Consider the following 12,435-nt stretch of genomic DNA (forward strand, 5'->3'; position numbering starts at 1 on the left):
GAATAGAACCCTACAAAGAGCTAAAACTCTAAATCAGGAAGCTTTGTTAAATGTTATCAATTACTAAAAAAATTAAGAGAAAAATAAACCAATTATGATGTTTGTAGCTTCTGGTAATAAACAGGACACAGACACTTAAAATAAATAGAGAAGTACAAATTTAAAATGTTAATTACTTTATTAGCTTTAGAATGGGATGCGAATCCGAAAAAGGCTTAAACAATAGGGACATTTTTGTCACCAATTTCTTTGTGGAATACGATAATCAAAAAGAAACCTTGGTTGGCTCACATTTGGTAATTACAATGTGTTGGCCATACAACCAATCCACATAATGTCAGCACTAGAGGTCATATAACGGCATTAAAAAAGCCGCAAAAACATTAAAAAAAAAAAAAAAAAACGGAATTTTAAGATTAAGAGATTGGCCAAAATAAAGGCAACATAACACCTTTAAGATATAATTATTGTATATATAATAACCATATCCGAGTTCTTGTCACTTCTTCACCAGGACCTGCTCCTGCAAAATCTGCTTCTGTCGCCAGGCGCCACTGTATTCATTCTGCAGGAAGCGCCGGTGATTGAAGATACGTTGGAACCAGTAGCTCTGGATGACACAGGCTCTGTCCAGCTACTTAGAGTTGGGTGGCTGGGACCTGTAGTGCCGTCCGGTCTGGGTGTCTGTGCTGGCCAGTAATCACATGGAAAATAGGAAAGCGCTACATAATGTATGTATGAAATATTGGAAAAATGTAACTAATATTAATATGAAAAATTACAGTAAAAAAAGGTACTTACTGCATAGATTGGCCAATATATGTGAGCTCAACAGCCAATGTCAAGACGTCCTTCATTGTTGAGTCCCTGTCCTGATATGTAACCTCTCCTGTGCAAAAAGCCTTCAATTTATGGGGCAGAAATGAACCAGCTAACTACTTAAAATCACCTGAGGCTGATGGGAGTGCACATGTTAAAAAAGGATTTGATACAAATAGCACAAAATGACCAGCACATCCAAGCTAGTGTGAACAGGAGCCAACTAAAAAAATGTAACTATAGAAAACAATTAAGTTGCACTTTTTTTGACATGTGCACTCCCACTACCATCAGCCTCAGTTGATTTTAAGTAGTTAGTCGGTTCATTCCTGCCTCAGAAATTGTAGGCTTTTCGCCCAGGAGAGGTGACATATTAGGACAGGGACCCAACAATGAAGGACGCCTTGACGTTGGCTGATGGGCACACATAATATATTGGCCAATCTATGCGCCAAGTACCTTCTTTATTACTGTAATTTTTCATATTATTAGTTTAATTTTTCCAATATTTCATATATACATTATGTAGCGCTTTACTATTTTCTATGGCAGTAATGCAGTTTCAATGCTCTAGAGTAATCATTCTTAGCAATTCAAGGTGCAACTTAATTGTTTTCTATAGTTAATTTTTTTTAGTTGGCTCCTTCACGCTAGTTTGGATGTGCTGGTCATTTTCTGCTATCAGTAATCACATGGAGTTATCAGCTCATTGCTCCAAACAATTGGTGAGCACCACACCCTACTTTATTTTCCAGCTTACTGCTGGAAGCTGCCAGATACAGTCTTGTGCGTCTCTGGTTCAGCCCTGTCTGTTAATTCCTTGTTGTTTCATTTATCCTTGTTTTTACCTAGGCTTATGTTTTCTGACTATACGTACAGATCCTGATTTTGTTCTTTACGTAACTACTCGGTTTTGACCCTGCTTGGCGACCATTCCTGCCTCTGCTTCGCACCACTGGAAGGAAGCCTTTACGTAGGTAACAATCCACTGGACCCCTTTGTAAGTCCAGATCCCTATACAGGGGTTAATGGATGTTGGAGTTGCTCTGGAATGTGCTAGTCGGAGTGGTTTGTGTTAAGTCTGTCCGAAGTAGCCTTTTTGAACTTTGAGCCTGTGGCCTCAGACAGACGATACAGTTCTTTGATATCTAAGTAAAATATTTCTCACATTCTCCACATGACTGTCTTGTATTCTGTGAGATTCTTAATGTACAATTATATCAGAGTTGTAGTTGAAGCACTTTCCACATGTGCTACATAAAGAAAGGCTTCTTCCCTCTGTTACTCCTCTGATATTTATTAAAATCTGATTTATGAGAACAAGATTTCCCACATTCAGAACATGAATATGGCTTGTGATTTATTGGCAACATTTTTTAAACATTCTGAGCATAAAAATGGCTTCTATTCTGTGTGAATTCTTTGATGTGCAACTAAATTTCCCTTCCGTTTAAAAGATTTACCACATTCTGAACATGAAAATAGTTTTCCTGTGTGAATTCTCTGATGTCGTAAAAGAAGTGATTTCTGGCTAAAACATTTCCCACATTCTGAGCATGAAAAAGGCTTCTCCCCGGTGTGAGTTCTTTGATGTTCAACAAGATTTGACTTCCACTTAAAACATTTCCCACATTCTGAACATGAATATGGTCTCTCTCCTGTGTGACTTTTCTTATGTGTAACCAAAGAGGATTTCTGGCCAAAAAATTTCCCACATTCAGAACAAGAAAATGGTTTCTCTCCTGTGTGGACTCTCTGATGTATAGCAACATGCGATTTCTGGGTAAAACATTTCCCACATTCTGAGCATGAAAATGGCTTCTCCCCTATGTGACTTCTTTGATGTGCCACTAAAACTGCCTTTTGTTTAAAAGATTTACCACATTCTGAACATAAAAATGGTTTCTCACCTGTGTGAAGTCTGTGATGTCTAATAAGAACTGATCTCTGGCTAAAACATTTCCCACATACTGAACATGAAAAAGGCTTCTCCCCTGTGTGAGTTCTTTGATGCTCAACAAAACTTGATTTCCACTTAAAATATTTCCCACATTCTGAACATGAAAATGGCTTTTCCGCTGTGTGAATTTGTCGATGTGTCACAAGATCGGATTTATGGTTGAAGCATTTCCCACATTCTGAACATGAATATGGCCTAATTCCTGTATGAACTCTTGGATTTTGCTTCACAATCTGAGATGAAGATAGGATCAACTGAAAAGCACCAGATGACAGATCTTTGGTGTGAAGTGCTGAGTTTTCATACGGGATAATGGTGTGCTCTTCATATGCATCATGTGTGATTCCTTGATCACTTGCTTTAAGATCTGAAGATATTTGATGTCCTTGTTGGCTCCCAGCATAGTCATCTGCTAAGAATAAACTAAATTTCACTATTTTTTAAATAAATCGCTTTGAAATTATATTGATTTTTTTTACACAATTTCTATATAAAAATGTTAACAAGAATTGCAAGTCATGTAGTCAGGTGTCTACTTATTAACATTAACTGATGAAGACAGATGTGACAGATCACAATTTAATAGGCATAGAAGTTATTGACTTTTGTATTTAATTCATCCTAAAATGTTTCAAATCTCCCACCTGAGCTGTCGATTGCTGCAGCTCCTCGTGAGAGTGACCAAGGGTTTTTTGGCTGCTTCTCTAATTAGTGCTCTCCTTTCTTGGGGTGTCCGTTTAGGTGGACAGCCATGTCTTGGTAGGTTAGCAGTTGTGCCATACTCCTTATATTTTTGGATGATGGATTGAACAGTGCTCCATGAGATCTTGAGAACTTGAGCAGTGTTTTTTTTTTTTTTATAACCTTGTTTACTCTTCTCCAAAACTTTATCCCTGACTTGTCTGTTGTGTTCATTGGTTCTCATGATGCCGTTTGATCCTTAGTGTTCTCAAACAAATCAGAGGCCTTCATAGAACAGTTGTAGTTATACTGAGAAAAAATTACACACAGGTGGATTTACTAATTATGTGACTTCTGGAGAAAATTGGTCACTCCGGATTTTATTTAAAGGCATCAGACTACAGGGGGCTGAATACAACTGCACTCACAATTTTCAGATTGATATTTTTTAAATATTTTGAAATCCATGTATCATTACAGGATATGAAAACTTTTTCAAGGCACTGTATATGTAATGTAGTGCAAGTGCGGTAATATGCTCACCGATCGCTGTTCAGCGCCGCTCCAGTCCACTTCTGGTTCACATAACTTCTATTCTGACTAGTGGGATCACTCTGGGAAGTTGCTTTTAGGCCCCCTTCACACCTCAGTGTTTCCTGTACATGTGTCATTTTTCACACGTACCGTAGAGACTAACACAGGCACGCCCTTTATAATCTATGGGGCTGCGCACATGTCCATGTGACGTACACGTGGACATGTCTATTTTTTTCTGGCAACACGGAAGACAATAGTTCCGCACATGTGCACCCGGATGACAAAAAGTGTGACATCCGTGTGTCATCTGTGTTACACGTAACGGAATAGAATGCAGAATATAAAATGTTTAGGTGTTAGATGTGCAAAGATATAGACAGATAGATATCTGTGAGATATATAATTAGTGCCGTGGGTGTGTAGTTTACTGTAGATGGATTATCCTTATAGATAAATGAAAAAAAACTATGTTGGGTATACCTAATTGAAAGAAAACAACCCAAGCAGGGTTTTTTTTTTTTTTTTAGAGAGATTTTACGCTAACTTAATTTCCTGACCGATAACCAAACTTAAATGGCCAAAAATCTATCAATATAAAAAGCTCTTCACTCTTCTGTTGTCTTGGTATCTGCTTCTCTATCTGGTGTGTCCCATATGGGTACAATTTTCTTGGTCGTCACAGAAAACAAAAATTAAATGGTGCTTTACAGCCTAAAACCACTGTAGTTAATGAATTGTATTCCACAAAGCGAATAAGAAGAATCTGACTTCTCTGTATTTAGTGGTTATTACTCACCTGGGCGGTTATCTGTAGTAATCTCCTCTTTACATCGCTCATCACCCCTCACATATGTCTCTGTAGTATTAATATGGGTCAGATCTTCACCCTGAAACAAATATTGTACAAGTCACCGACAGATGGAGAAGTCACATCTATGATCAGCTCTAATCCTGCCATCTCCACCGTTCTCATTACACAAGTATAAAACATATAATACTAGTGGATAAAACAAGACCAAACACAAGACCTTCACAGCTGTCTACACATCAGAGGGCAGATATCATGTCACCTTCTCTCCATCTACCTGATGATCCTGAGGAACATTGTGATCTTCTTGTTTACAGTCCTGCGGAAGAAGAGGACGGGGACATCTCTCTGGTGTTGTCCTGTTACTGGCTAGAACTGGTGGAAACACATACAGGGACTGAATTCATTCTTTACATACAGATAATTATAGGCAGTGTGTATTTTGTCCTGTCTATTACCTGGTGATGTGAGGGGCTGGGGAACCTCCATCATGACGTCCTTGTACAGATCTTTGTGTCCTTCTAAATACTCCCACTCCTCCATGGAGAAATAGACGGCGACATCCTGACACCTTATAGGAACCTGACACATACAATGATACAGTCATCCTCCGATCCCTTCATAGCGTTACTGTATAATCTCCCAGCAGTGTCACCTCTCCAGTCAGCAGCTCAATCATCTTGTAGGTGAGTTCTAGGATCTTCTGCTCATTGATGTCCTCCTGTATCAGGGGGAGAAGTGGAGGTCCCGTGATTGGGCTCAGGGGTCTTCCCCATCCCTCAAACACAGGGGTCTGACAGCGCTCACTAGAGGTCTTCTTCACTACTGTGTAATCCTGGTTATGGAGAGACACATTAATAAATCTCACTACAGACATTTCCAGAGTCCTCACCTCTCTAGTTCTGTCCAGCTGTTACTCCCATAGATAAGAATGATGTAATGTGACGTCATCAGAATCTCTCACCTCTCCAGTAAGACGGAAGAGGATCTCTAGGGTGAGGTGTAATATCCTCCCCTCCATCTTGTCCCTGTCTCTATCCATCCTTGACGGGTCAGGAAAATTATAGAAACCTAAAACACAAACTACATAAAATATACAATCACTAGAGCTGTGACTCTGGTATAAAGCAATAATGTGGTTGAGCACTTCATGGATCAAGAGGTCAGACAGATAATATCTACGTCCTCTCATTTGGAATTATATTTGGGTTATAAATAAATTCATGGAACTTTTCATCTGTTACAATGTAAAGATCTTAATGTAGAAAATGAGAAAAAATATTCTCTCACTAGAAAAAAAAAAAGATAAAGTGATTAAAAAATTCCACTGCTCTCCCAAAATAGCATAAATTCAAAAACTACTATGTACAGTGGGGAAAAATAAGTATTTGATACACCGCTGATTTTGCAAGTTTTCCCACCTACAAAGAATGGAGAGGTCTGTAATTTTTATCGCTGGTACACTTTAACTAAGAGAGACAGAATCCAAAAATAAAAAACAGAAAATCACATTGTGTGATTTTTACATAATTAATGTGCATTTTATTACATGAAATAAGTATTTGAAACAATAGAAAAACAGAACTTAATATTTGATACAGAAACCTTTGTTTGCAATTACAGAGGTCAGACGTTTCCAGTGGTTCTTGACCATGCTACAGCAGGGATTTTGGCCCACTCCTCCATACAAATCTTTCATATTTCAAGGTTGTTGCTGGGCAACATGGAGTTTCAGCTTCTTCCTAAGATTTTCTATTGGGTTCAGGCCTGGAGACTGGCTAGGCCGCTCCAGGACCTTGAAATTCTTCTTATGGAGCCACTCCTTAGTTGCCCTGGCTGTGTGTTGAAACACTGTCACACTGGAAGACCCAGCCACAACCCATCTTCAATGCTCTTACTGAAGAAAGAAAGTTGTTGGCCAAAATCATGTGATACATGACCCCATCCATCCTCCCTTTAATACGGTGCATTCGTCCTGTCCCCTTTGCAGAAAAGCACCCCCAAAACGTATGATGTTTCCCCCCCCATGCTTCAAGGTTGGGACTGTGTTCTTGGAGGTTGTACTCATCCTTCTTCCTCCAAACAGTGGAGCAGCGAGTGGAGATTATACCAAAAAGTTCTATTTTGGTCTCATCTGACCACATGACCTTCTCCCATGCCTCCTCGGGATCTTCCAGATGGTCATTGGTGAACTTCCAACGAGCCTGGACATGTGCTGCTGGCATGAGCAGGGGGACCTTGAATGCCGGCAGGATTTTAATTATGACAGCGTAATGTGTTACTAATGGTAATGTTTGAGACTGTGTCCCCAGCTCTCTTCAGGCCATTGACCAGGTCCTCCCATGTAGTTTTGGGCTGATTCATGACCTTTTTCACTATCATCCTTACCCCACGAGGCGAGATCTTGCATGGAGTCCCAGACCGGGAAGATTGACAATCATCTTGTGTTCTTCTATTTTCTAATAATTGTGTCAAAAATAGTTGCCTTCTCAACAAGCTGCTTGTCTATTGTCCTGTAGCCCATCCCAGCCTTGTGCAGGTCTATGATTTTGCCCCTGGTGTCCTTAGACAGCTCTTTGGTCTTGGCCGTGGTGGAGAGGTTGGAGTGTGATTGATTGTGTGTGTACAGGTGTCTTTTATACAGGTAACAAGTTCAAACAGGTGAAATTATTACAGGTAATGAGTGCAGAGTAGGAGGGCTTCTTAAAGAAAAACTAACAGGTCTGTGAGAGCCAGAATTCTTGCTGGTTGGTAGGTGATCAAATACTTATTTCATGCAATAAAATGCAAATTAATTATTTAAAGATCATACAATGTGATTTTCTGTTTTTTATTTTTAGATTCTGTCTCTCACAGTTGAAGTGTAACTACGATAAAAATTACATACATCTCTATACTTTGCAGGTGGGAAAACGTGCAAAATCGTCAGTGTATCAAATACTTATTTTCCTCACTGTATATTTGTGTGTGTATAATAATATTATATATATTGGTCCAAAAGTAGGTGGACAGAAAGTGTAATAAGGTTATGAAGGGGGAGATTTATCAAACACTAAATTGCAGCCGCCTGTCTGGATCATCCTCCAATAAACCATGAATTAGACGTGGACGATAAGCTTTCCACCCAATAGATTTCAGGATCTGCATGGTAGAAGATCGTGAAATTCCCAATTCCAAAGAGGCTCTTCTGGTGGACTTTTTTGGACTCTGAACAAATGTTTCAGCAACAAGTTGTTTATTATCTTCTGTACAGACTGTTTTGGGTCGACCAGTTTTTGGAGCATTAAGGATTGAGCCAGTGGCATTGAATTTGTCACGAATGCGGTAAATGGTTTGTCTCTTTGGGGCTTGAGTACCAAATGTTTCAACCTAATTTGCTCTAACGGTTTCAGCATTTTGAGATTTTCAATACTCTGTTAAAATCCATTTTCTTTGATCTGTATTTAAATTACTTTCCATTATGTGTTATCTGAATTATCTGAAAAGAAAACAGATTTGGGGGAGATATATCTGTGAAAACTAGATCTGTGAAACTGGCTCAGTTGCCCTTAGCAACCAATCAGATTCCACCTTTCATTTTCCAAAGAGTCTGTGAGGAATGAAAAGTGGAATCTGATTGGTTGCTAAGGGCAACTGAGCAAGTTTCACTTTACACCATGTTTGATAAATCTCTCCCTTCATAACCTTATTACACTTTCTGTCCACCTACTTTTGGACCACCCTGTATATATACACACACATATATATTATAAAAAAAAGTCTTCATCGTTAAGGCCCAATATAGGTCACTAAATCATTAAAATTAATCTCGTAAGATTTTCAAAGAAACGAGATGAAGTGTCTTTTCAGCCAGGATCCCCCCAGCATCTGCTTTATGAAATTCTTTTCTCTGCAGTACGACCATTTTATTCCTATGAAAACTAAGTGCTGAACAAATCTGCGTTCTTAACTATACCTCCCAATTATTGAAAAACAGAAAGAGGGATAAATCATGCGGTGCTGATAGTGAGTCTTGGCAAATTTTGGCTGCGCCCCTTGCCACACCCCAAGTCATGCCCATTTACTATTTCTTTCTACTCTAGCAGGAGGAGGGGTGGTGGCAGTGATGGACATTCAGTAAATGCCCGTGACTGCAGGGAATACACCCAAATCAGAGACTGTCTGCTGTATCTGGGACGGTTGGGATTAGAGATGAGCTGATCGATTCACGGGACTCTGGTCCAGGTCAGTTCTACCTGGCGATTGGATGGAAGGCTGTGAATCTCTTGCCTTCTGGCATCCCCGCTGCAGCTTTTGATAATCCAGGACTGAGGAGACATCATCTGTGTGTCCTGCTCATCTCAAGTTTTGTTTCTTCACTCACAGCCGGAGCAGCTAGAACTTTCTCACTTTTATGTAAGGTTCACTAAGCGGGATATGACTTTTTTGTGTCTGTAAGGCCGTGTTCACATGTTGCATAAATCCTGTTTTCTGCAGTTGTGCGCACCAAACTACACAATAACAATCTTATCTGAATATTGCTGCATATTTTATGCCATTCCCCATTATTTGATGCGTTTTTGGTGCAAATGTGAACCTGAAGTTTTTTTTACAGGACAGAAAAGTTTTGATTGTGCACTTAAAGAAGTAACTGCAGTTTTTTTCCATACTTTGTTTCAGGCTCCACATAGAAACTTCCAGAGAAGAAAAAAAAAGCACCAAAACCGCACAGTTCAGCAGTGTCTTTAGACCACAGTGGCGCAGTTTTCATGAAATTAAGTCCTATTTGCTTGGACAGAAAGAAAAACAGCATTTATACTACATGTAAACACAGCCGAAATGTCCAAGCAAAGTGGATGTAAGTTAATGACAACTCCGCCCTTGGTATGTCTAAAGACGCTGCTGAACTCTGCGATTTTGGTGCTTTTTTCACAATAACGTTCCATGTGAAACTTGAAAAAAACGCATGTAAAAAACCCCTGTTGTCGAGTTTTAAAGAGCAGAATCAAAGCTTTTCTGTGCTATTAATAAAAACATTAAAAATTCAGCTTCACATCTGCATCAAAACAGCATCAAATAAGGTGATAAGGTTTTCACACATAAAAGACCCAGCAAATACGCAATAATCAGAGAAGATTGTTTTTGCGTCATGTGGTGCGGACATATGCAGGAAGAAAAGCGTAAAAAAAAAGTAGCATTTATGCTACGGAACATGGTCTCAGCATTACATTTTTATTACATTTTTTAATGGATTTAGTAGAGAACAAAAAAAAATCAATGAAATCATTTTTTACGCCATTTACAGATCACCATAAATAATCTGATCACTGCGTTATGCGGGTCTTTATGATTACAGGGACCACAAACTGTTATTTGCAGATTTGTGATGTTTATTATTTTATTTAAAAAAAAGTGCAGTAAAAATGACAATATTGTAATAGTTTTTCATTATTTTTTACTAATTTTATAGGAAGAAAAAAAATATTTTTTCTTTTCCTTCTAGAATACAGGGACATATAAATACACAGCTATGTACAGATATATCTCTACATACCAGTATAATGTGCCCATGGGTTCATAGCCTGCATTGCAGCTTCAAGTATACAAAATTCTCCCATATATGTCCACCCTTTTCATACCCCATGCTTGGCCCTGATAAAATAAAAAAGCTTATACTCACCTCCCGTGCTGGTTCAGTTCCCGCAGCGCTCGCGGTCCCGGGGCTCTCGTACGGCTATTGTGACATGTGAGCCACGCGCCCAATCAGCACCGGCGCCACAGTCCCTGCTTACTGTCAAATTGAACATGAAGACAAAATCCGGGCTGCGGCTGCTCTAGGACTTCCTTTTCATGTTTAATTCGTACGTAGGCGGGAACAGTGATGCCGGCGCTGATTGTCCGCCAGGGTCACAACAACAGCATGGGAGCCCTGGGGAGAGCAAGTGTCGACACCTTGGGAACAGCGCAGACATGGGAGGGGAGTATAAGATTTTTTTATTTTATTGGGGCCAAGAGTGGGGTATAAGAAGGCGTTGTCCTACTAGTAGACAACCCCTCCAAGCTGTGGCTCAATGTTTTAGCTACTGTTTGCAACAATGGAGGTAGAGAGTTTGATTTCCAGGGACAGCAGATCTCATGAAGAAAAAAAAATGATATTTTTGTTACTGCTTTTTATTATTTTTTAGGAACAGAAAAAATCTGACTTTTTTTTTTCATCTCTGGAATACAGGTACTGTACATAGAAATACACTGCTATATACAGATCTATCTCTATGTATCAGTATAATCTGCCTGTTAGTCACGGCCTGTAATGCTGCTTCAGGAGAACAGAATTCTCCCACGTTTGTTAGGGTAGATTGTGGTCGATAGCTTTAGCTCCTGTCTGCAATGATAGAGGTTGTGAGTTTGAGTCCCGGGAAGACCAAATCATGAGAAGAAAATTGCTCATTTAATTATTTTAAGTGCGTGCAGAGAGATGCGAGCCTCGCCGCCTGAGGATGAGGAGCTACAGAGCAATTAAGATGCTGTACAGAAGACATCGCGCAGAGAGCGAGTGAGTGAGTGAGTGAGTGAGTGAGTGGAGGTCGGGACAAAGCTCTGACCTGCCGGGACAGCGGGATTGACCCCTCAAACTGGGACAGTCCCGCTGTATCGGGGCAGCTGGGAGCTATACAGAAACACTTGATTCTTGCACTTTGAGTTCTCGATATCGTTCCATAACAATTCAGTCACATAGGCTTTTATTGTCTAATTAAAGCCGTGACCTCCCGATGGTCGGCAAAAAATAACCAGAGCTACGTTCTACCTTGATAACTTCTGAGGATCAAACTCGCCAATTCAAGTCGAAAGCCCCATGAAAAGAAAAACGGGAGGCGTCTGCCTGCGCTTCGTGTTTCACTGGTTAATGGGAAGCAGAAGAGAAGAAAAGTGGATGCAAAAAAAAAAGAAAAATAATTAAAAACTGACAAAAAACACAAATCATTTATCAATCACATAAGAGAAAATAACCAATGACGTGAAAACGGCCAAGTGTGACTGCGGACAACGGACAGAACAGTAAGAAAGGACCGGGGAGACAACGACAGAACGACTGGACTGTGTCCAAGAGGAATCATCACTGAGCAACAGCAGCCATCATAGGAAATACTACAGATTGTATCAGTGACTGCAGCGCCCCCAAGAGGAGAAGAGAACAATGGAATTAAATAATGGGGGATCTCCACATACCTCCACCTGCAGAGCCGCCACCACATATATGGCTGTTCTGTGCGCACAGGACCTGTGATGAGGTCACAGGAGGGGAGGAGTCAGGGGTCACATGATCAGGGGCCTCAGTGGATGCAGGACTCTGCTGTGCTGGTTGTCATGGTGCTGGATGAGGGGAAGGAAACGTGTGGGGTCAGGAGGGGTTTACAGTGTGGATGTAGGAGAGCCGCGTGTGTACGAGGTGTACGGAGCAGAGCCGCGTGTGTACGAGGTGTACGGAGCAGAGCCGTGTGTGTACGAGGTGTACGGAGCGGAGCCGTGTGTGTACGAGGTGTACGGAGCAGAGCCGCGTGTGTACGAGGTGTACGGAGCAGAGCCGCGTGTGTACGAGGTGTACGGAGCAGAGCCGCGTGTGTACGAGGTGTACGGAGCGGAGCCGTGTGTG

The 12,435-nt window shown here is 40.5% G+C and overlaps 1 protein-coding gene across 1 annotated transcript; it reads right to left on the reverse strand.

Annotated features, from left to right (window-relative positions):
* Window positions 1-1,290: 1,290 nt before the first annotated feature.
* LOC141270543 (uncharacterized) lies at window positions 1,291-12,070 on the reverse strand. The gene is made up of 8 exons (XM_073680600.1): window positions 12,012-12,070; window positions 11,590-11,681; window positions 5,770-5,888; window positions 5,461-5,640; window positions 5,264-5,387; window positions 5,083-5,180; window positions 4,794-4,884; window positions 1,291-3,191 (listed from the first exon to the last, which is right to left on the reverse strand). Exons 1-8 carry the CDS (start codon window positions 12,035-12,037, stop codon window positions 2,224-2,226), a joined length of 1,698 nt encoding a protein of 565 aa, XP_073536701.1. The 5' UTR covers window positions 12,038-12,070; the 3' UTR covers window positions 1,291-2,223.
* Between the last annotated feature and the right edge of the window lie 365 nt (window positions 12,071-12,435).

Source organism: Phyllobates terribilis, unplaced genomic scaffold, assembly GCF_046119375.1.
Source record: "Phyllobates terribilis strain yellow unplaced genomic scaffold, ASM4611937v1 Scaffold_5__5_contigs__length_657084704, whole genome shotgun sequence".
In the NCBI taxonomy this organism is placed as follows: Eukaryota; Metazoa; Chordata; class Amphibia; order Anura; family Dendrobatidae; genus Phyllobates; species Phyllobates terribilis.